At 30.0% G+C, this 24,267-nt stretch overlaps 7 protein-coding genes across 8 annotated transcripts in view; 4 read left to right on the top strand and 3 right to left on the bottom strand.

The window, feature by feature from the left end:
* neur (E3 ubiquitin-protein ligase neur) overlaps positions 1 to 563 on the bottom strand; it is a 93,005-nt gene extending 92,442 nt beyond the window's left edge. Inside the window, exon 1 of the mRNA XM_015328686.2 lies at positions 422 to 563. Within this exon, the coding sequence (XP_015184172.2) occupies positions 422 to 455 (34 nt within the window). The 5' untranslated portion in view covers positions 456 to 563. The remainder of the gene's footprint in view (positions 1 to 421) is intronic.
* Positions 564 to 1,897: 1,334 nt separating this feature from the next.
* Positions 1,898 to 2,890, top strand: LOC107070453 (uncharacterized). Its single transcript, XM_015328687.2, has 4 exons — positions 1,898 to 2,039; positions 2,308 to 2,484; positions 2,549 to 2,663; positions 2,750 to 2,890. The coding sequence occupies exons 1-4, from the start codon at positions 1,973 to 1,975 to the stop codon at positions 2,865 to 2,867; spliced, it is 477 nt and encodes a 158-aa protein (XP_015184173.1). The 5' UTR covers positions 1,898 to 1,972; the 3' UTR covers positions 2,868 to 2,890.
* Positions 2,891 to 3,410: 520 nt separating this feature from the next.
* LOC149033636 (uncharacterized) lies at positions 3,411 to 4,278 on the top strand. Of its 2 annotated transcripts, XR_016176654.1 has the most exons (2): positions 3,411 to 3,953; positions 4,103 to 4,278. XR_016176654.1 is itself a non-coding variant. In XM_089172797.1 (1 exon), exon 1 carries the CDS (start codon positions 3,483 to 3,485, stop codon positions 3,849 to 3,851), a length of 369 nt encoding a protein of 122 aa, XP_089028923.1. In that variant the 5' UTR covers positions 3,468 to 3,482; the 3' UTR covers positions 3,852 to 4,278. The 2 variants fall into 2 exon arrangements, 1 of the variants encoding a protein (XP_089028923.1); XM_089172797.1 differs by having other exon boundaries at positions 3,468 to 4,278.
* A 105-nt stretch (positions 4,279 to 4,383) lies between these two features.
* Su(fu) (suppressor of fused) lies at positions 4,384 to 9,619 on the bottom strand. The gene is given in 8 exon segments (XM_015328670.2): positions 4,384 to 5,002; positions 5,089 to 5,296; positions 5,393 to 5,567; positions 5,570 to 5,613; positions 5,713 to 5,948; positions 6,055 to 6,364; positions 8,408 to 8,500; positions 9,200 to 9,619. Coding segments are annotated over 8 exon segments (1,311 nt in total). The 5' UTR covers positions 9,379 to 9,619; the 3' UTR covers positions 4,384 to 4,936.
* Positions 9,620 to 9,789: 170 nt separating this feature from the next.
* On the top strand, positions 9,790 to 11,151 carry amrt (TM2 domain-containing protein 2 amaretto). The gene is made up of 3 exons (XM_015328673.2): positions 9,790 to 10,126; positions 10,241 to 10,328; positions 10,405 to 11,151. Exons 1-3 carry the CDS (start codon positions 9,990 to 9,992, stop codon positions 10,732 to 10,734), a joined length of 555 nt encoding a protein of 184 aa, XP_015184159.1. The 5' UTR covers positions 9,790 to 9,989; the 3' UTR covers positions 10,735 to 11,151.
* eIF2Bbeta (eukaryotic translation initiation factor 2B subunit beta) lies at positions 10,764 to 13,068 on the bottom strand. The gene is made up of 6 exons (XM_015328674.2): positions 12,826 to 13,068; positions 12,658 to 12,744; positions 12,057 to 12,338; positions 11,674 to 11,830; positions 11,190 to 11,584; positions 10,764 to 11,116 (listed from the first exon to the last, which is right to left on the bottom strand). Exons 1-6 carry the CDS (start codon positions 12,882 to 12,884, stop codon positions 11,044 to 11,046), a joined length of 1,053 nt encoding a protein of 350 aa, XP_015184160.1. The 5' UTR covers positions 12,885 to 13,068; the 3' UTR covers positions 10,764 to 11,043.
* A 125-nt stretch (positions 13,069 to 13,193) lies between these two features.
* On the top strand, positions 13,194 to 22,699 carry Golgin104 (coiled-coil domain-containing protein 186). The gene is given in 11 exon segments (XM_015328675.2): positions 13,194 to 13,554; positions 13,692 to 14,623; positions 14,625 to 14,937; positions 15,008 to 15,395; positions 15,489 to 15,759; positions 15,875 to 16,278; positions 16,373 to 16,911; positions 17,020 to 17,285; positions 17,436 to 17,459; positions 17,609 to 17,758; positions 17,834 to 22,699. Coding segments are annotated over 11 exon segments (3,453 nt in total). The 5' UTR covers positions 13,194 to 13,463; the 3' UTR covers positions 17,909 to 22,699.
* The last annotated feature ends 1,568 nt before the right edge of the window (positions 22,700 to 24,267 follow it).

Here is a 24,267-nt window from a genome sequence, read left to right as displayed (position 1 = left end):
ACGTGGAAAGAGAAAAACTCGTGACAAGTTGTCACACATCAAATGTCCAAATCGATGTTTTTTAAACGGTATCATTAATAAATGCTTAGAAAAAACAAACTAGTCGAGATCAATTAGGTATTAACATATATACGATGGTAAAGAGAAAGAAATCTCTTTCGATGGTAAATACTGGGCAAACAGGATGTCGTCTTTTTTAACGCGTTCTCTTCTATGGGGAAAAAAAGGCCCCGCGTGCGTGAGTGTATGTAATACGCGTATATATATATATATATATATATATATATATATATATATATATATACTAGGTAAAAGAAGAAAGAGAGATGGGGAACGCGTAAGGTTCACACATGTATATATATATATATATATATACATATATAGGAAGTGCGAGAGAAGGAGCAAGAAGACTCTCACTCACCGCTGTGTCCGGTGTTGCTCGATGACTGGCCCATTATTATTGTCGCACCTTGAACGATGTGAGGCACGATCAGAGGCACGAGACGATGCGGCACTGTCCTCCCAAACCCGAACTCACGTTAACTTCTCGAACAAACATGGATACGAAAAAGACCGACACATTTTTTACCCCAGTACGAAACAATAATACAGAGTCACATTGTGCTAGTGTGATGGTGTTGTAAACCGTGCGCGGTGTGTCGCTACGGCAGAGGAGAGACGTGCACAAGACTCCCTCCTCCTTTTCCAACCTTCTCTCTATCTCTCTCTCTCTCTCTCTTTTTCTCTTTCTTTTCTCACGCTCACTCTCTCACTCTTTCTATCACTCTCTCTCTCTCTCTCCCTCTATCTCTGTCTCTTTCTTTCTTTCTCGTGCTGCGCCGACGAGAGGTGATTGGCCCGCGATGATGCGCGCGCATGCGCGACCCGCGACTATTTAAATTGCCTTTTCTACCTACCTCCCCAGGGCGCTTACGGACTTTAAAATACGAATTATCAAATAGGAATCTGTCATTACTCGCGATTCTCTTTCATTTATCGTTGTTTAATACAAAATTGTGTTTCTTTTACGGAGTATTACGTGCGTAACATTAAAAAATACGTTTAAATATGTTTAATATTAAATTAGTAATATCTCGTATGTGTTATTGCGTTAATTTCTACTTCAATTATAGATAGAATTGAACCGATATTTAGGAAGAATTATTGGTATCTTTTCGGGCGTTTCCGTTTTCTATAGATCGCGGTCACATTTCTGTAAATCATAAACTGCGCCTAGAATTCGCGTGTCGCGTGTTCAAGTCGTCATCCTCATCGTAGTCCCCGTTGTCATCGTCGTTTAATACATTCTTTGTTAAAGCAACTATCACGCGATTATAATGTGAAATAGACAAGAAAATTCGAAATAAATAGTAAGTAAGAGTTTGTCCGAGACATCGTAAACTTCACGAAAAAGTTTTCTTTTGGTTGTTGTCGACGAGACGGGCACTGTTAACGATCTACGGTAGGTAGATAGGCATTGAGTTCAGTCCGTGTCCCTTTGCCCTCAAATTCCTTCGAGATTTGCCAGATTAACGTAGAGGATAATGAGGTGAGACGTAAGGGAGATAATCGATCCGTTATGAAGTTATAAATCTTCAAAGGAGAGATCAGCGAGGTCTAACAACGATATGAGGCTACGATATATATCTCCTTAGCAACGTCGTGGCAAAACACTGCGTCAGTAGCAAGCAAGCTAGTGTAATACGTCGAGGAACGTTGTCGAGGCCTATACTCCCCTCTTCCTAAAGAAGATTACTCTATGGATCTAGCAAGGAACGATAAGATCAACCGTGGACGGTGGATCGAGGAACGATATTGAAGAGAAGGGATCGATCCAATTAATTATTTTCCTATCGATATCGATCCTGTCATGAACGTCGTCGAAGACTTAAATCAACTTTTTCAACTGTCCAACAGCTGACGAAGATTAGTGGAATTTTTCCTGAAGATAGTTCTTTCCTTTCAAGGGAAGATGAATCGGGAATTTCCATCGATTATTTGCTCCATTCTCGTCTTACTTTTAATTCTTCTACAAAGAGGTCAGTTTCTTCTTTATCTCTCTCTCTCTCTTTCTCTCTCTCTTTCTCTCTCTCTTTCTCTCTCTATCTTTTTTTTTTTTTAATATTAATTATTATTCAATGAATCTTTTTCAATGATGATTTGCAATAGAGTGAGAAAATCAATACACGACGGTTTGTTTGACAAGTGTCGAAAGTGTTTAACATGACGTTTGATTATCTATTGTTCTATCTATCCCATCTGTTCGAAGATTAAATTGGTTTTTTACTTTTTTTTTTCTATTTTAAGCTTGGGCCATTGATTGTTTTAAATGTGTTTCGATCAACGGCGATAACAAACCCTGTGACGATCCCTTTCACAATAATGGCAGTCTTGCATTTTTGGAGTCACCTTGTTTGGGTGGCCGCAAAGGTCGAGATGGTCTCTTTCCTGCAACCGCTTGTATCAAAATAGCTGGGATCTATGGTGATTTTTTGAAATAAAAAAATTAAGAGAATTCGAGTGTTTTATTATATTAGATATTTTTCAGACGAAACCGGCATTTCGCTTACTGTCAGAAGCTGTGCGTTGGATAGCGGAACTCTAACCACCGATTCTGAGATCATAAGGATGTCTCACTGTGGTGGTTTCTATTTTGACGATAAGTAATTTAAAAAAAAAAAAATATGTTATGTTAGAATGATATAATTATAATTGACACGACAACGTTCAATGTTTATCCAATTTTTAGATACGTTCGGGGCTGCGTTCAATCTTGCAATGATGCAGATGCGTGTAATGGGACCACTCGGATCAAGGAAGCATCCTTGATCATTTTAATATTACCTATTTTTTTTGGACTCGTTTAAACGAGAAAACAATTTTTTCTATTTAAAGAACAAATTACTTCGACCAATGAATGATTAAGGGACATATCTCTAATTATGTTTTAATCATTTTCTAAACACAAATAATAACGAAAACTGCCACGTTACGATATTTTAAAACTGGCCCCGCCCGCTTCGCATCGAACAAAATGAAAGTCAATCTTGTGAATAATTTTGTAAGCTTATACCTTATGATACGTAAGCATAATTTGCTACCCCGTTTTAGCTTTTCACCGACGCTACAATTTTCTACTATCATTCTGTAAAATCGATAGTTCGTAGATAAAAAAAAAAAAAAAGAAAAAAAAACAAACAAACAAAATTGTCATAATCAATTTGTATATCTTACAAAATATCGTCAAAGAAATAAAATGATTAATCGAAAACAAAAGAATAATTAATTATTGATTATCTGAACGAATAATAATGACAACTTCATCTTCAACTTTGTAAACCTTTTAACCTTTTTCGAATTCTTTCCTATCGATCACGCGAAAGAAATACGAATTTTCCAATTAAATCTATGGTCGCGTATCAAAACTTTAAAATAAATAAAATAAATTATTATATAGTATCGGTATAAATGAATGATCGATCATGAAAAAAAGGCTATCGAATGTTTCCGAACAATTCACCGAGTTCTTCGCGCGCGTCACGTGTTGGTCATGGGACACCTTCGAATCATTACTGGACATTCTATTGGATTTTTTAGCGAGAATGCTAGAATTTATACTTGCCATGATGAATTTATTCTTCCAAGTGATGTGTTTCCTTAGGGATCTCTGTATTGATTCTATGAGAACGTACTTGAATGTATTCCATGGTATCGTCAATGTCATCAAAAACATCAAATGCGATGACGTGGAAGATTTTGCATCCGCGTGCATCGTCGTCATTCTTTGGATCGAAGCTATCAGGATAGTTTTGAGATTGATGAAGCAGGTACGAGGAATGGTTTTGCCGTAGAAAGGATCTGGGACAGAAAATATTGGAGTCTCAATGGGCTCACATGAAATATTGAAGGATTCGCTTCAACAATGACATTGATGGCTATGATACAAAAACCAGGTAACACATTTCGCATTTGAACTTTAATAAGATCGATTTTTAATGAAAACTTTAAAATTTATCAAAAGTTATCTGGTTTTTGATCTAGTAGCATTATAATATTAAAGATTAAATGTTTACATTGTAATTTCAATGTAATAATTCTTCAGAATCCACGGATGAAAATCTGGACTTGGTTTGATAGAAAAACAAAACAGGAAAATAATAATTTAAACGCAAATTCTAAAGCTTATGATAATCAGTATTGCACATGTAAGAAATCTGGCAAACGTAGGGGTAGATATGCAAAACGTCTTCAGAATGCGATCTCGGAAAAAGATCTTATTGAATAAAAGGATTATTTTTGTCAAGGTAATATAATAAACATTCTATTCAATTTTTACAAAATCCTTAAAAATTCATCACTAAAATAATCTTACAATCTTAAACATCGTCTTTGTGTAAACGTTTATTATACATAACAATGTGTAAAACCGTATATTAAATAAAAAATTACACTTTATAAGTTATATCCTATTATATACATTATTAAATACGAAGCATAAGGCACCATTTAATAAAAGAGAGACTCTTCCATCTGTTTCTATTGTTTCTTATCAATGTATAAACATTGTAAGTATTATTTAAATATGTTGATACACGAAAACTTGCACGTTTCTTTCAAAATCGTTATTTAAAAATATTTCGTCTCCACTTTTATATACGTTCTTGTGTGATTCTTTCCTAAATATATTCATACAGACTAACGCACGATTTATAATATTCATAAATTACATAAACTTACAAAATGTGTATATTCGTAAAAAAAAAAAAGCGATCGCGTTATAAATATTCGTTTCGAAGTTGCCTTTTAACGTAACTGTATAATACTTTAATCCTTCTCAATCAATGTTACGTACTTAAACATTAGAGAATACGAACGAAATTTTTCCGTGAGATTCGTCACAGGATTCTTACCTATTTGATATTATTTATTGTAATTTTCAGTCATTTACAACGGTTATAACCAATTTATGTTCGGGCCAGGAAAATGTTTTTGGCAATTGAATCTGTAATAAATATGAAAGTTAAAAAAATCATTCAAGTATGACGGTAAATATAAATTTGATTAATCGTATATAATTGTAAGACTCACTTGTTCTGGCGTATTCAAGACTTGAAATTCATTAGCCATTTTTTCTGATAAATCTTCGGGAAGTAAAACTTGTAACCAAGGACCCCGAACAACATATGGTTTTTCTTTGGATACCAAAGTGCCTGTAACCGAGGGAGCTACTATCGTAACAGCTGTATGAGATAATATGGATTTAAACGTAAAATGCCTTCCGTGCATGACACGTCCTCTGCAATAAAAAATATCAATCTGTAAATGATCATTCATCGTTTTACATTATGACCATGTTTCAAAATAAATCTTATGAATAAATTCGTCTACTCACTTTATTGCTAATGGCAGTAAGGAACCAGCTTCCAGATTAAACGTTAAATGTAATCCTGGTAATACTTTGACACAATTCATATCAGAGAAACCTGTATCTCTTTCTTGTTCACAAGGAGATAATCGTTCTGTCTTTATTATAGGTTTAATATCTTCATCATCAGAGTCTTCTTTTTTTCTCTATATTTTTCTGTATTTTTATCACCAGTAACTTGAACCCACCTATAAAAGTGTCATGATACTACGATTATAAATCTTCATTATCTCGTAACATTTATTTTCATTCAAACAAAAAATATATTTTAATTTTAAATATAATACCAGCATTTGGCAGAAACGCCACTTAAATTGGATCCTTCCCTTTCAATACCACATTGAATTTTCTCAGCTACGGAAGGATCTTCATCCATAACGGAGTGCATCCTTTTCATATTCGTCAACAACCATGGGCCACAACCTCTGGTCGTTTTTAAAAGATTTACTACACCTAGACCATTCCAATGTTGAGCTGCTTGTAACTCCTCGGAAGTAACACCTACAATTTGTACAAATGAAACCTAGAAAACAAAAACAATAAAGTAATTAGATAAAATGAATGAAACAATTAACGCTCTATTTATATATTAATTCATAATAAATGAAATGATTAAAAAGGAAGCATACTTCGCCATGAGGAGTTGAAACGGATGCCGGCAATTGAGGATCTCTGCCCATTAAAATTTGCGTGATGCGACCGCTGCCATTGTCCAGAGGAGCGTGCCATGAAACGTGATCACCAGGAAGTAACATGTTGCCAGAGTTAAAAACATATTTAGCCAGTTGTTGCATTACGTTAGCTGGCCAGGTAGGTGGAGTAGTTTCCCCTCTGTCTCGTACCAATCTAAAGGTGAGTTCAAAACCAAAACCACTTGGACGACCTGGACCACTTTTTGGATGTAATCTTCCATCTCCATGCAAATCGGAAAGACCCAAACTAAAAATCAGAAAAAAAGGATTAAATACAAACTTGTTCTGTTTGATTAACAATAAAGATTTAAAATTAACATTTCATACATTGAATAAAATTGAATTAATATGAAATAAGGATATATTGTGTAAAATAGAAAAAAGTTCTCTTTCTCTCTTTATATTCTTTCGAGGAAAGAAAAAAAAAACAAAAAGATAGAAAAAAAAAATAGAAGAAAGTCAAGAGGTACGGTCAATGGCAGATTATATTTAGTCAGGACAGACGAAAAAGAGGAAAGTCTCGTGCTTCTATTTCCGATTCCTTGAGCTTTTCAACGACTTCATCCTCTTTCGCCCTATCGTCATCTATATATAGAGAAATGCACGAACTATTAGAGCAGCTGCTTGAAATCGAAGAAGCATGGACCACTTTAAAAAAGAAAGGAAGAAAAGATGCCCTTTAGCGAAAAGCCACTTGTCGCTCGTTATGCAGATATTGTCGGAACTCGTGGCTACGTCGAAATCCTTTCGTTCGTCAAGAGACTCTTTCTTTCTCTTTCTTCTTCAATTCATACCGTTCTATTTCCTATATACCATATACATATAATATATATATATACAGACACTTGGATTCACTCGACGCGAATGAAAAAACGTATTGAACGAATTAATCGACTACTTCTTCTTAAGAAATAAAAAGAAATCGAAGAGGAAGGACCTTTTGTTCTCTCTTTTTTTCTACTTCTACTTCTACTTCTTCTTTTTCTGTAGTAAGCTTGATTTTTGAAGGACAAATGCTGCCGATGGTTTTTATAAGATGAATTATATTACGACTGGAATGAGGATGGGAAAGAAGATTAAAGAAAATATAGGGATGTACCGAAGAACGAGGAGAAGAAACGTCTTTAAAATGACGAAGAAGAGGAAGACGGAGATTGAAATGCACGAGGTGTACACGTGTCACGTGTACATATATATACATATACATAAATATATTATACATGCATACGTAAATACATATATATGTTATTAATATTATTATATATTTATGTACGTATGTATATAAATTTTCACCTAGCCATATATATGAACCATATGTGCGTGTGTGCGCACGCGTGTATATGGAGCTCGCGGGTTTTGTACAAAGAAGCCACGGGCACACTTCTACCTAAACAGGGTGACATTAACGAATGCCTGACTTCCCGTTTCTTTTTTTCTTTTTCTTTTTTTTTTATATCTTTCTTTAGCTCGGCGTCTCTCTTCCCCTATGGCATAAAAAACGAAGGGCTGTCTTTTCTGAATGAATGATGCCTCGAAGAAGAGAAATGGAAGAAGAAGTATGTGGCAGAGCGATGAGAGCAAAATGAATCGGCCACGTTCGATGGATGATCTTCATCTTTTGACATAGAGTCTTTTAACTTTGAAACAAAATAACTATTTGCAAAAATTCAATAATTAGATGACAATTGTCATTTAATGAATTTATTAATTTTAATAATTAGAAGAATATTAATGTTAGGATAAAAAAGAGATATGTAAAAAATATTAGAATCTCATTGTCATTTCAGGCCATTTTGAAATGACAATAAAATCTAGAAAAATGTTTCTCAAATTTTTTCTATAACAGTTCCTACCTTGGTTATTTTATAGGATAAATTAACAATAAATAATACAATAAAAGTAAATATAAAAGTTAACATTAAAATTATACATGGGTCTATATTAATTTATGTAATTTTTCACGTAACTCAACAATATTTCGCGAAACATAATTTGTAAAACGTTGATCTAGAAAATAGATTCTGTGAAATATAATATTTTGTTTTAATTGAATTATACAGAGTACCTAAACAATAGATTCATTTCGAAGATGTTTAAATATAGTAAGTTATTAGAAAGTGATATACAATTATTATAATATTGTAATATAATTTACATAACGATGTGTTTTTTTATTCAAATCTTAAATGGTATGTCTTTTAAAGATCACTTTCGTATTAGAAGCACATCTTACTGTAAACATCTATTTAAACATTCTGGTAATGGAAATAAGAAGTAATTCGATACTTGCCTCACGTAATGCCAATGCGGAGGCACGCCTAGTTCGGGACAACCAGGATTTTCGTACATGCTTATATAGTCGAGAGGATCAGGACCACCCAACCTGCAAATAAGTACACAGGAAATTCGATTTATTTGATTGTACATCCGGGCTAGACTCGTATATACATGACAAACGAAGGGTGGCTAAATATAAGCTACCCTTTTCCTCCTTCATGAAGTTTAAACGCTTGGCATTTTTTTGTTCTAACGCATACCAAACTATGTCCAGCAGAACGCAATTCGAATTGTTTTTCTTTTTGTTTTTATAAAAATCTATTATATTAGATGGTGGCGCTGCTATCATCAAAATGGCAGCTATCGATTGATTATTGGTAATCATCGATTAATTTATTAAGGTAAAATTGTCGTAATTAAATACTTCAATATAATTATTTATATTTGATTAACATCGCGCGTTGAAATAATCTTTTTATTACTGAAAAAATCGAACAATGTATAATATAGAAAAATTAATATATAATCAAATAAGAATAATTTAAATTCCTTTACTTTTTCTTATTGTCGTCATCGTATATGTATACACAACTTTTCAAAACAATACTCGATATATATAGCGAAATTTTTCTATTAATTATAAAAATTCGTCGATATACTAAAACAATTATTATTTCATAATACTTATTAATTGATACTAATGATATATTTGATACAAATATAGAATTAATATTACATCAAAACTATCAATAATATTTATGTATAACTTCTTAACTAATTAAATTTGTTGGTTATAAATTCTTACCAATATTTTACAACAGCTGTAACAGTAAGAGGATTGCCTTGGTCAGGATATATTTCTTTACACAATCCATGCAAGGCGTCCAAACCGAGTGCTCTGGCTGCTGGTGGTGGTGCTTGGCTAGATTGTCCTGACGAACAACCTCTGTGAAATTCTTCTCTTTCGTGCATATTGTTCTGCATAAAAGTACGGTTATTTAAATCGAAAGAATTCGTCGTATTTGATGTGATGCCCCTTGACAAGTCAGAACGACACGCGAAACCCTTCGTCCGTGTCGTACAAACTCTCACGAACGAACTACTCAACAACGAATCCAAACACCGACTGACTATTCTTTAGCACATACCGCACGACTGACAAAACAAAAGCGTTTTGGGTGTGCATCCTTTGGGGAGCCACTAGTTGCGTATGAGAGAGATCGACACACGTGACATCAGTTCGAGATTAAAGAATGCTACGATTGGTCAACGTACAAACATGGCGAATGCTAATAACCAATCGTAAGTTATTATTACTTTACAAAACGATCTATCGAACGTAACTCGTATCGAAATGAAATTTCTTTATTCTTGACAACTTTTCAATACAATGAAAAGAGGTGATAGATAAAAATGTCACGTAAATCAATAAGAAAAAAGTAATAACAACAATTTATATTTAGACTTTGAATCGAACTAATTTGATCTTTTTCTCTCTCTCTCTCTTTTAATATAACCAACGAATAAATCAATCCTTTCAAATATAAACCTGTCAATTCATACGACGATACGTTTAAAATGTTATTTTTGACAAAATGAGGTTAGATCTGATATTTCTCATTCTTATCGGATTTTGCTGGAATTTGATTGAATTGGTAGTTTCAACAAATGACAGTATGGTACCAGAAATGGAGTATAAACCGTTAGGACCGTTGGTAAAGTGCAAATTTCTGTGAGTATATGCATATTATTTATCAAATGGCCTTCAATAATTGATATATCAGTTTAGTTTTTAATAAATCAAAGAGATTTTAAAAGATTCATCAAAAGTTCATATTTTTGTTAGTCCAATTGAATTTCTCGAATGTGAACAACCAACTGATCTAAAAGGAAATAAAACTGCAAAAGAAGAATCAGGTCCAGGTTGTGTCAAGGTATAAATCAGAATATAATAATAAACAAAAATTTGTTAAAAATTCATCAATATTTGTTTAAATATTTCATTTTCAGTTTGGAGGATCCCGCTATGAAGATGTGGAAAAAACTGTAGTATCTTGTACTGTATTTCCAGACATAGAATGTCATGGTAATAGAACCTTTCCACGCAAGGGTGTTCCTTGCATAAAATACAGTGAACATTTTTTTGTAACTACGTTACTTTATAGCATATTGTTAGGTGTATTAGGCATGGATCGATTTTGTCTTGGACAAACAGGAACTGCAGTGGGTAAATTGTTAACAGTTGGTGGTGTTGGAGTATGGTGGATTGTTGATGTTATTCTATTAGTAACTAATTCTTTGCAACCTGAAGATGGTAGTAATTGGAATCCTTATGTATAGTGAACATATTGCATATATATTTACATAAATATTGTTAAAAATTTTATATCACTAAATACATTGTTTAAGGATATATAATTTTGCATAACTATCAGTATTGTTTGATACAATTTTTACAACAGTACAAATGAAAATTATATATCTATATAAAAATCCTCCATTTAGGACAATGTATTTTATAAAAGTATCTTATATGTTTTTATATAAACGTTAGATTTGATGTTCAAATAGAAATTGTCTCACCTATTCAAGAGTCATTTAACTCATTCATATTATTTTAATATTATAAATTAAAATATTCTAGTGAAGTTATAGTTCATAATCATCCGGATGATAAAGCTCGCTAAGTAATCTGTAAATATATGATGGTGCATTTCCACCCCTGAAATAAAAGAATAAAAATCATTTGAAATTAGATATTTTTGCAAAATAAATGAATAAAGTAAATGACTTACGAATTGGAAATGAATAATGTGACAAGATCAGAAGGTACATAATCAAATACTGGATTATAAGCATAAATCTTTTCCATGAGAGGTGCATTAGCTCCATCTAATACACCTTGCATGGGAGAAATATGTAGATTGAATCCATCCTGTTCATGTGAGCATAAATAAAGTGGTGAAAGTTTATATAGAGGTAGTAACACCATTACAGGAACAGAGTAATGTTTCGCAGCCTGAGCAACTGTATGCGAACCCGAAATAGCTCTTAGTCCTCCATTAGCCATGACTGTATGAGTACCAATAATTACTTTATTTACACGTGACATCATTGCAAAAATTGCCACATCAGATATTAATGTAGTTTTAATTTTAGCTTTGGCTAGGTTTAAGGCCATTTCATGACCCTATAAATAATAAGTAATTTAATATAATTAAAATGTACAAAACTACTCTATAATCATTAGATATTATTATAAAGTAAATGCATATTTACGCTTAGAGATGGTCCTCCTTCGGCCACTATAACTTCAAAAGTTCTTGTTGCAGCAGCTTTTTTGAAAAACTCTTCAACTAAATTAGATTTGCCAATAGTCATTATGATTTCATTGGAATGAATATGTTCCGAAGCTTGTTGTGTGATATTTTCTGAACTAGAAAATAAAGAATTTAATTTAGTGCAATAGAACACAAAATTATTTCGTTATAAAACTTGTTTAAAAAAATTAGGCTAACTGGATCGAGACTAGAACTTGAGACTTTCACTTTTCACACGATTGATCTAACTTTTGAGCTATTTTAGGACCTTCAATCAACTTTCTTACAAATGCCCATTTTATTTCGTATAAAAGTGCTTAATCCCACATTATGTTAATTTACCATGTTTCTAATTCCACTTCAACTTCATTGATATGTTCAATAAGTGCTGATTTGAGGAAAGGCACGTGTATATCATAATCGGTGTCTTGATCACGTTCAGCAGTAAGAATTTTATGTAACGATTCCTGAGTATCCGTTTCTTCAGTTTTATTTTTAAGCTCTGATCTATATTCTTCTCTAATTATTCGCAATATACGTCTCACCATATTTCCAATAGATGCTTCAAGTGGAACAGATTCGATTAAATATTTTCCATTTTTTGTAATAATATCCATTAAATGTCTACATAAAAAATATATATATATAGTTAAATTATTATTATGCTATTATACATGGTGTTTCAAAATATGTGAACATAACTATAACAGTAATTTAAGTACACTAAAATGAAAAGATAAAAAATTCATATTGGGCATATAAGTTTGTTTTTTCTTTTCTATTTTTAATTATAAAGTGTAACTTTACTAAAATGTTTTAATTTAGATTAACTCAATAAAAATAAATTAAATGATTCATGATTCTTTGAGGTAATATTTTATCTTGTTACATTATTTTATCAAATTTAGATACACAAAATGTAACATAAGGTAAGGTAACTTACTTTGCAGTATTCCATTCTGAACAATTAATAATATCTTTAAATACGGAAATAGTAGCAATAACAATGTTATAAGTTCCTTGGATATCTCTAAAATATATAAATGTATCATTTATAAAATATAAAAGACCATCCCATATTTGAGGTTAGAATGACAAAAATTCTACATACTTGTAATGAATATCCTTTACCAATTTTAATACACTTTTATTAATACCGTCGACAGTCATTTTTTTCTAAAAAAAATTCTATAAATATTATAAATATTTTATATTATATATTCAAATATATTTATAAATACACGTGTTATGTTAAAACTAAATTCAAATTTGATTAATTCCTCCTAATGGCACAAAATCAACCTTAGCACGAGAAAAATGAAAAGTTTCAAGAAAAATGAAATTACCAAACGAACTTAACCCTTTTTTCCCTATAATAAAATATCGATACAATTCTGATAATCGATTATAATCGATATACAAATATCGTAGATATCGATAGGCATGGATTATATGACTGCAACTGTAATCGAATGTTTTTCAGTTGTATAGTAACGATGAATGCATTGATGCAAACATGTCGGTACATTGACAGTTAAATATTACGGATTTTAGGTTACTTTCTCTGCTCCTTTAAAGGTTCTTTTCGCGTTCATCAAGCTTTGCCACGTATTCAAATAAATTTAAAAATTGTGAAGTGTAAAAGTGCGTACATGTTTTAATCGTGAAATTTTAATAAAATCAAATGAAGTCCACATATTAATTTTAATCAACAAAAAAATAAAATAAAATATAAGTGATTCTTTTGAAATGGATGTGAATAAGTCAAATTTGTATTCAAACGAAGATCAATTTGAGAATATCGATTCTATAAATAAATTTAAAAAAGATCCGATTAAAGGTATATTATAATCAATAAAAAAAGATCAACTCTTTAGTCATACATTAACATGTATATACGATATGAATACTAATTAATTAATAAGTTTCTTTATGAATATATTATATATATCGAAGGTAATCAATTATTTAATTCAGTTTGTTTAACAGATAATTGTTTGCTGCCTTTAAATGAAAATATCAGACAAAATGATACTCAAGAAAATGAGAATATTTATTCTAAAGAAGATAAGATAGATGACAAATGCGATAATGAAGAAGTATTAAGACAAGATAATGATTCAAATGAAAATAATGAATTGTTAAACAGAATCAGTATTAAGGCTGATGATGATATCCTTGAAACGTGTGTACATACGAATGTCATTCCAAATCAAGAAGATACAAATTCATTATCTTCGATGAACCATGATCTTCCAAATGAACAAGATTTTCAAGAATTATCTTCTAACGATTTATCGTATATCAATCATTTGCATAGAAATCTAGATAAGATATCTGAGACTGACACAGTTATCAATAATGCGTCTGAAGTTAATATGTATGATATTAAATTAGAAACACCCACAATTAAAGAGTCATTAAATGTAAGTGTTCCTTCAAACTCTTCAATAGAAAAAGATTTAGATTCAGAAAGTTTACGAATTAATAATGATAATGATAATGATGATTCTACAAAAGTAGTTGTAATGAGTGTAACATCGAAAGAAGAAACGAATAATGATATGGAATGTATAAATAAACTTAATAATTTACCAAATTTGTCAGAAAATATTGATAAAGAATTGAAACAAGAAATGAAAGTACAACAATCTGAAATTTCTATGCAAAAAGGAAAAGTAGATGGTACTCCGATGTATCGACCAACACTGAATGATGATAGTAAACTTGTAAGAATATCACTGCCAACAAATCCAATGAGTTTAATACAATCTAATACACATTTTATTAATAGAAGTAAGAATTTTCTTAATTTCATCACAGAAAAATCGACAAATATTATGGAGAAAGCATTGTTACCTCAACATTTGACTATGAAATATACCTCAGGATATATGAATAATAATGAAAAAGAAGAATATAAATGGTACTACTTCGAAGACAGAATTATCACCTAAATATTTAATGCCTCCTATAAAATGTGATACAACGACAAAGATTGCAAATCCATCAGTTGAATCTGTAATAGAACAGGCTAAAAAGGATGAACAAAAAGATGTATCAAATGAGAACAATTCTGAGCATCAAGTTTCTTCAACGTTAAACTCACCTTCTGTTGATTTAATTAATGATACATCGACAAATATTACGAATAATTGCAAGTTAAACAATTTTGAAAAGCATATTACAACTCAAGCTGAAGAAGCTTCAACAACGACAGATGGTAAAACTAATGATTATTTGAATCTATTACACAATTGTATATTCACTTATTAATTGCAAATATTTTATAGGAGTAATATTAGAAGAAAATTTAGCTGGATGTCAAAATAACATAATAAATGATGAAAGTTATTATGAAACTAATTTATTACAGCATCCCTCGTACTTAACACTGTTGAAAGATTATGCCAAATTAAAAGCTAATAATATTAAATTATCAGAAAGGGTAGAAGCCTTAGAAGCGAGAAATACCACGTTGGAAGCAGAAAAAAGTGGAGAACTTTATAAAATACAAATTGAAACATTAGAAAAAACTGTAGATAGATTAACGTTTGAATTGCGTTCGTCATTAGCTACTCAGGACATATTAAAAAGGGAACACTCTGCTGCTAATAAAGAAATGGAATCTATGGTAATAAAGTATGCAGTCAGTGAGAAACAATTTATTGATACACAAAGGTATATTTATTATCTGTGAAAGAAAAGTTAAGAAAAAATCTTGATATAAAAAAAAAAAAAAGATATTTTTGTTTAATATTATATCTTTGATAGGGCAAGGGAATATGCTGAACGTAAATTGAAAGACATTACAAAAGAGCAGGAACTCTTGCAAAATAAATTACGGCAGCTTCAAGGAGAGAAAACCAGAATATGTAATATATTGGATGGAAAATGTCGCGAAATAACTGAATTGCAGAAAGAAGTTGATAGGCTTAATGGAGATGTACAGATGAAAGAAGTTAAACTCAAGTGGTCCCAAAATAAATTAAAAACGGAAATGGAATCGCAAAAAGAAACACAACAAAAGCTTGACAAAGCTTTGGTAAGAAAATAAATGAAATTAAATTGTTAGACGTTAAATATTTCATTAAGAAAAATTCTTTATAACGCGTACTTTGAGCTTTGTATTAGATTTAACGTTATGTTTATAATTATAGAGTAGAATTAATGAAATGAAGGAGGAGTGTGAACAAGTACGTAAAGACACACAACAAACTATTAGAAAATTTCAATTATCTGAAGAAAATAAAGCTATAACATTAGATCAGCAGCTTAAAGAGCAACAGGCACGATTAATTTTGGAAAGATATGTAACTGAAGATAAGGAAATGCTATGTTTACAATTACAAAAAGAAGTTGAAACATTATTGAACAAACAACAACTATTAATTGAAGAAAACAACTCACTTAGTATAAAAATACAAAATTATGAAATAAGGCAGCAAGAATATGAAGATACTTTTAATAATTTGAAGATTCTAGCGGAACAACGACAAACGGAAATTTTTGATTTGACCCAAAAAGTTTCACAAATGGAAGTATTAAAATCCCAATTACAAGAGTAAGTATAAATACTTTAAGATTTACAAATGATAAGATTTTATAAAGAAAAATTATTATTTTTTTTTCTAAAAATATTATATTGATTTATATAGAGCAGAGAAGAGTTTAAAATCTATGTCAACTGAATTAGAAAAATTACATTTAACAAATCAAGAATTAGGATCTGATATACATGCATGTCGTTTACGCGAGGCTGCTATGTTAGATTTTACACAAAAGTTAACAGATAAAAACGTATGTCTTCAATCAGAATTTACTACACTTGAAACAAAAACTAAACAACTTGAGGAAGAACAAGGTCCACTTCGTGATCAAGTGAATGAATTGAAAAGTAAAATAAAATTGCTTGAAGACGATCTAACGTCCGAACAAAAAAGAAGAATTGAAGAGTGTGAAATCTTAGCGAAACATGTAGCAGAACAAACGCAACTTGTTCAGAGTTTAACACAAAAGTTAGAGGATAGTCAAGGAGAAAATGAAGTACTTAAAAGAAAACAACAAAGAAATATGAAAGAAATAACACGAGAGTTACAGCAGTGTCGTAAAAAATTGGAGGCATTTCAGTTATCTTCATCAAGTAATTCATTGATTGTTGCATCAAGAGCTGGCTCTAATACATCCTTAAATACAGGTATCATAATTTTATATATATATATATATTTTTTTTTTCTCTCTTAACATTATATACTGTTGATTTTTCTTTTTAAATATTTTATTAATTTTTCGTGTTATCGTATAGGTGAAACACCAAATGGTACTTTATCTGATAACAACACTAATGGTGAAAATTATATTCATTCTAATGAACCCAATACAAAATTATTAATGGATCGCATTGTGACTTTACAAAATGATAATGTAAAAAAATTAGAAAAAATCGAATTCTTGGAAGGACATGCACAAACGTTAGTCGAAGAAATACAGAAGAAAACAAAAATAATACAACATTATATTCTACAAGAGAATTCTGGTGCCATGGGTAGTAATGAAAGAGATAAGCACAAGGTAATTCATTGATTTTATAATAATTTTATTATTATTGCATTAAAAGTATTAAAACAATTTCTCTATCCCAACTTAGTAAAAATACTTTAATGATATTTAGAAATGAAAGCATACTAATATATAGTATGCTTATTATTTTTGTCATTATAGCTTATCAAAAGCAGGAAAAATACTGTAAGTTACTCGTAGGTTTACACTTTTTATCCAATTTTTTTATTTTTTTATTTTTTTAGGATATGTATATAAAATCCCAAAATATATATTTTTTTATGTTATTATATGTAAATTAATATATATCATTATTTCTTTAATGTAAATTATAGGCAGAATTAGCAAGGTATGGAGGTATAATGGCATCTGTCTACAATCAAAGAGTTTCAGATGACAACATGAGTTTAGAACTTTCATTAGAAATTAATCAAAAATTACAAGCCGTTGTGGAAGATATATTATTAAAAAATATGACTTTGAGGGTAATTAACAGACAATTAATATACAATTAATTAAAAGTAATTGTTATATTTTTATATCTCTTTATGTATTTGCAGGATAGCGTTGATATATTAGGTGCAGAAATAGCTAAGTTAACAAAACAAAATCAACAAAGAAAATTGATGAGCTAGAAATATATTACCACAAACCTTTTTTTTTTATTTTTATTTTTGTTTTGTTTAATTTATAATTATATTTTTGTAAACTGACAAGATATCGTGTCTTCATGAACATTTATGAATTTACTGTGATTTAATTTCAAACAAATAGAATGAATTGTTTGATTTGATAAAGGCACGATTAGTCTAAAATTTTATATATGTAAATTACAAACGAATTTTTCCAAGAATTAGACTTAATTATAAAGATATTTTAAATGAGCAGAAAGTTAATGCAATGAAATATTTTTATTATAATAATTTGATTTCTATAGTAATTAATTTATTTTTAAAGAGTCTATAAGAGGAATGACAAAAAGAAACAAAAACTTTTAAAAATATAATAACTTCATGTTACTACAAACGCAGTATATCTTTAAATAGAAATATTATCTAGTCCTTTTAATCGAAACAAATTATAATCCAAAGCTAAGTCCATAAAAATTTTGAAATACCGTCATTACAAATCTTTCCGTAATATATCATCAATTTAATCTCATCTAGTCAGATTATATATTAACGTAACATCGTTATTTTTTGATTAAAGAACAAATGAAATAAATAATACCTATAATTTGTATTTACATTTTCTGTATATGATACACACACACATATATATATATATATATGTATGTATGTATTGAAAATTTCTTTTCTATAATTTTAACAAAATGTTCTATTATAATATTCTATTACTATTTTATATATTACGAAATGTTTAACTGTATTATTTTTATCTGTATTATTTTAAGAAAATGAGTGCAATTATATAAAATATCGCATAAGCTGTTAATAATTAATAAAGTAGTAAAATATTTTTTTAAATCTTGTACATATATATAATATTTAACACTTGTATATATATATTAAACGAGCTTGTACCAAAGTATATTAATTAAACAAATGCATTGTGTACGTCGTAAAGTTTAAAAATTAATAACACTCATTGGTATACAAGCGATATTAAATTTTATAAAAATTACGTAGAAATATATCTAATTATCTAATTATTAATAAAACTTACCTCTTATTCTTACTCCTTATTCTTTTAAATTAAACAAAAAAACAAAAAAAGAACAAAAATCACACGTATGTGTGAGCATATCAGCATTTAACATTTTTTTTTACGTAATTATTTATGAAGAAGAATTAAAACGCACAAAATGTAACAATTAAAGTCAATAAAATAAACGTGAAATATATATTTAAAATACTTGTTTTTCCACTGATTGTGCATATATATATATATATATCGCTTTAGCAAAAATATGCACATATATCATTTTCTTCATGTAAAACAGTACGGATGAATATTGTGAGAGAATAATTTAATGACGTATTAAAAAAGACAATGTATATACATATTACAATCTAAACACATCGATCGTTTACAATAGAGAGAACGATTAATAATAGATTGAAAATATTTATTTGATTATAAACTTACTAAATTTACCTTTCGAATATTTTCTCGTGCTGAATTATTATTATTATTATTATTATTTTTTTGTTTTTCCATAATTTCATCAAAATGGTTGAGGGATGATAATCGTTACGTGTACGTAAACAAGAAAAAAAAATAATTTATAACAATAAAGAATAAATTACGTATGTTTGACTTTTTGTGCTGTATTAAAAAAAAAAAAAAACCTGTATTAAAAAAAAAAAAAGAGAAAAAAACAATTAGAAACGTAACGTAGTGATCGAGTGAAAAAGAATAGAAAAAAGTGTTTCTTTCGTTCACACGTTTAATGACAATCTGTACTACATAATATATAAAGTATTTGATTATAACAAGACAAAGCAGACCTCGTGACTTTGTAATCTATATCTTTTCTCTGGCAATTATGAAACTATTACATTTTCTTCTTTTTTTTTTTTTTTTTTTTTTTGTTTACTCCTTCTAACGAGAGAAATACACCTATTATTTGCAACCGATTGAGTTGTAAGAGAAATATCGCTTATTAATTTCTCAGTTCTATTTGCCATAGTGTAAGACACATGATTTCCTCGGACAATAATTTTGTTCTTTCCTTCCTTCATCTTTTTTTTTTTTTTTTTGCCCCCACCCTATTATTTATTTATTTATTTATTTATTTATTATTATTTTTTGTTTGTCTTCTTTAATTTCTCATTCGCCATCGTCGTCCTATTCAACTTTACATACACAATCCTCAATATATAATTTTAATATACGATTGTATGTATATATATATATATACATTATGCACAGCAGAGTTACGCTCTTACAAAGCACATCCTATCGAAAATTTACAATCGAGTGGCAAATGTAATGATTTAGCTCGATAGTAATAGGTACGTGTTATGTATAGTTTACGTATATATGTGTGTATGTGATGTATATTTATATTATATTGCTTTCTGTACATCGTACGTGTTAATAAACTACATGTACATATAATATAATCCTTATAACTTATACCCTACGTTTTTCTTCTTGCGAATGTTTTTATTTATTTTCCTTTTTTTTTTGTTAATTCTTTGTTGTTATTATGTTTACAAAGTAGTAGTAGGAGGAGAAGAATGAGATGGAAGAGGAAGTAAGACGAGGAGGATTACAAAAGCATCGAATTTAATTTTCATTACAACGAGAAGTTAAATTCAATCGATTATTAAACGTATTTTCCTCCCTTATTTTAATTATCATATATTTCTCGATAATTATAATATATCGTTAATTATTTTACGGTAATAATAAAATCGTCACTCTCCAATGGAATACATCGTAATGTAAATAATAAATCGTATTATTTCTGGTCGTAATTATTAGGCGAAAGCATGTGTACCCCTTTTATTGTTTTCATCGTGTGTGTAAATCGATTTTAGAATCTCCGCCTTTTATTCTTGGCTCTTATTAATTAAGCTTGATCGTTAAAACGTTATTAGAACGTTGTGTGTACGTTTGTGTGTGTGTGTGTATGTGTGAGTATGTGTACACCTGGTATATCTCATCCTTTTAAATTATCCTTAGTAAATCTCAAACGTATATGTAGTTTTTTTTTTTTTTTTAATTTATTTTCTTATTATATTCTCTTTTAATTATCGACGTTTGTGCTTGACACGTTAATTGATTATAAATTTTAACGAAAAAAAAAAAACAAATATAATTGAAACAAATGATTGTTCATCAATTTTTAATTGAACGTGCACGATAGTAAGAGGGAAAGATAGAAAGGGTGGAAGTTGGGAATAATATTATATTTAATGAACAAAAATTCATTTTATATGAAATTATATTAAAAATAATAATTGAAATATTGTTTAGCAAGATATGTGGACAATTTTTATGATATAAAGTCATCAACAGGAGTATATTCTCACGATTCTTCTTATTTTTCTTATATGAATGAGAATTCAATTGTATAGATTATTTTTATGTCAGCGTTATTAATTGCATAATTTGGATTAAAATCTTAAAAATCTTAGAATTTTTTTGTTACCCAAAATAACTGAACATTTTGTTGGAAAAACATATGAAACAAAAAAAAAAAATCGAATTTTATTATATACTGAAATTAATAGTTTTACCCATTGACTGGCAGACATATTTAGAGAGCGCGTCTTGCCTTAAATTTTGAAAAATATCATAATATTAAGTTACTGATATAATATTGTAATGGTATTTACAGTAATTGATAATTCATGTTTTTTACACTATATAAATATTTTACATTTAACCTTTTTTAATAATTCTTAACGTGCAAATAACTAGAATTGCAGCACACACTACGAGATATCTTGTAATTGGCAATCAATGGGTTAAATCTAATTAACATTTGATTCGTATATTAAAAATTTACTTTTATTTCTACAATATATAATTCTTGTAATTATTATATCTCGTAAATATGATTTTATTTACAATCAAAATATAAATAAAATAATTCTTGAATAAAACAATGATCTCGTTCTTGTTCATCAAAACAAAAAAAAAGAAAAACAAAAAATAAGAAATCTGATCGTAAAAATACAAATAAAAAGAAAATTCGAACAATCTTGTATTAAAACGAATTACAAGATTTCCAATATCTAAGCCACATACTTTGTTCACACAATGTTTCAACATGTATTTGCGTTTTTAAACAAATCAAACCTAAAAGTCGTTATTTTCTCTCTCCTACTTTTTCCCTTTTCTCAGGCATAGGAGATCGATAAAGGAACGAGTTTAAATTCGACAAAAGCCGAAATCAATGACTATACAAAGAGAGAATGAGTGAGTGAGAGAGAGAGAGAGAGAGAGAGAATACAGCCAAGCGGAGAAGCTTTTCCATGTGGAACCGTGCTTGCGTTGGAGCTTGTGAGGGAGCTTTCGAGCTGATGGAGCTAGTACTAACACCACTACCACCACCAACCACCACCAGCATTACCATCACACCACCAAAGAGTACAACTACCATTACCATTACCATTACCATACTCTACAGCTAGCCTGCAGCATCAGTACCACCCCTGCTGGTATACTACTACCACTACTAGCTCGATATACCCCAATGGACAGGCCGCAACCCTCGTCGGATGCATATAGCTACGACCACCGTGTTAATTTTGTCAGACGAATTGATTTTGGCTCCAATGTTGGAGCTACCTACGCACGCCTTCCTTTGCCTATCTCCGGCTAGCTAGCTATCCAGCCGGAGATGGCAAGTTAACGTTGAAGGGGGTAAATCGAGCCTTCCGAGTATATATGACTGAACAGAGAAAGAGAGAAAGAGATAGATAGAGAGAGAAAGGGAAGTATGAGGACGGAAGGAAACGAAAAAAGGAAGGATGGAAGGGACGTGTAAAAGAGAACCAAAAGAGAGAGGGAGGAATAGAGAGGGTATGAGAATAGGGGTTGAAATTAACGGTACAGAGAATGAGGAAGGAGAGTCTGCTCTAAAGCTAACTCCTATATATACATATGTATATATATATATATATGTATATATGTATAATATGTATACATATATACGAGGAACGTAATACAAGGCATGTACTCCATAAGTTTGAGCGAGGTATAGGAGGCGTTCTTAAAGGGGAACGCACGGTTTAAGCGCATATCTCGGGGATAGGTTCTTTAAAGGGAGATGGATTGTTAGACCGGTTTGATTTTCTATAGTTATGGGGGATATACTCATATCCAACTTTAAAGTCACGTTAACGCTTTCTCACTCTTCTCACGGTCCAACCCTTCGACGCCTATGAGATATTACCTTCCTCTTTACCTTTTCTCTTCTCTCTTTCTATTTCTTTTTTCTTTCTTTCTATATTTTTTACCTTCTCTTTTCCACAACACGATCAACCCAAGCCAACCCTCTTTATTTTTTTTCCTTTTCTCTTTTTCTCTCTTTTCCCTCTTTTGTTTTCTATATTTCTTTCTTTCTCATAGCCATAGGCAAATCCACGAGTACCGGAGGGGTTACGAGAGGGCAAATGCGGAAGAAGAAGAAGGGTGCAAACCCCTCCCCCCCCTTTTCCCATCCATGGTGGTGGTTAAGGAACGTCGATTAGGTTCGCGAAGTGTGTTGTACGAGCCTCTCCATTTTTTTTCATTTTTTTTTTGAGCAATGCCGTGGAAATGGAAATGAACGTGTACGATTTTCAACGTATTTCTCTATGGAGAAAGAGAGAAAGGGGCTTTTTCTTTTTTACTTCTTTGCAGAATTTTGTTTTATTTCTATATCGATAATTTTCATTGTCTATATTCAGGTTCTATTATTATTATTTTTTTTTTCCGTTCTTTTTCCAGACGAAAATATATATATATTTTTTTTTGTTACAACCGTATGAGAGTCGTTTGATATGGGATTTTGGTTAAGGATTGCTTCGTTAAGTTTGAAAGAATGTATATGAAAAAAAACATGAGAAAATGAATAAAAACTTAATGTGTAAAAACCGTGTAATTTGTTTAATAGGAATAGTAATAATAATAATAATAATAATAATTAATAATAATAATAATAATATAATAATAATGTAATATTAATTAATTAGTTAATAATATAATAATAATAATAATAATAATAATAATAAGTGATATAACATGTAATGTTTGGCATCGTTATGATTGCATCTGTACAACAGGCATTTTTCTAATTTTTTTTCTTTTTACAGAGCTGTTTAGCATTGAAAAAAGAAAATAATCAGTTACCTCACATGGAGTTATGAACACTGAGAATATACAACTGCGTTAATAAGTCTATTACCTGGACAATAGCGAGAGATACGGTTTAGTAGTTTAATGATAAACGTAATAAACGTATTAATAGTATTCGTATAAGCGGCTAGTAATAATAATAATAATAATAATAATTAATAATAATAATAATAAT

The sequence above is a fragment of the Polistes dominula genome, unplaced genomic scaffold (assembly GCF_049000335.1).
Source record: "Polistes dominula isolate Pdom_NZ unplaced genomic scaffold, Pdom_raw_medaka contig_28, whole genome shotgun sequence".
Lineage (NCBI taxonomy): Eukaryota > Metazoa > Arthropoda > Insecta > Hymenoptera > Vespidae > Polistes > Polistes dominula.
Note: the sequence above shows the minus strand (reverse complement) of the source record. Positions and strands in the feature narration are given on the sequence as shown.

Bases quoted from the DNA above. Each gene is read 5' to 3' on its own strand.
- LOC107070453 (XM_015328687.2), top strand. From the start codon at position 1,973: ATGAATCGGGAATTTCCATCGATTATTTGCTCCATTCTCGTCTTACTT. The intron at 2,040-2,307 runs GTCAGTTTCTTC...TTCTATTTTAAG, and splicing joins TTTAATTCTTCTACAAAGAG to CTTGGGCCATTGATTGTTTT. The intron at 2,664-2,749 runs GTAATTTAAAAA...TCCAATTTTTAG, and splicing joins GGTTTCTATTTTGACGATAA to ATACGTTCGGGGCTGCGTTC.
- LOC149033636 (XM_089172797.1), top strand. From the start codon at position 3,483: ATGAAAAAAAGGCTATCGAATGTTTCCGAACAATTCACCGAGTTCTTC.
- amrt (XM_015328673.2), top strand. From the start codon at position 9,990: ATGAGGTTAGATCTGATATTTCTCATTCTTATCGGATTTTGCTGGAAT. The intron at 10,127-10,240 runs GTGAGTATATGC...TATTTTTGTTAG, and splicing joins TTGGTAAAGTGCAAATTTCT to TCCAATTGAATTTCTCGAAT. The intron at 10,329-10,404 runs GTATAAATCAGA...TTTCATTTTCAG, and splicing joins CAGGTCCAGGTTGTGTCAAG to TTTGGAGGATCCCGCTATGA.
- eIF2Bbeta (XM_015328674.2), bottom strand. From the start codon at position 12,884: ATGACTGTCGACGGTATTAATAAAAGTGTATTAAAATTGGTAAAGGAT. The intron at 11,585-11,673 runs GTAAATATGCAT...TATTATTTATAG, and splicing joins AAGGAGGACCATCTCTAAGC to GGTCATGAAATGGCCTTAAA. The intron at 11,117-11,189 runs GTAAGTCATTTA...CTTTTATTTCAG, and splicing joins ACATTATTCATTTCCAATTC to GGGTGGAAATGCACCATCAT.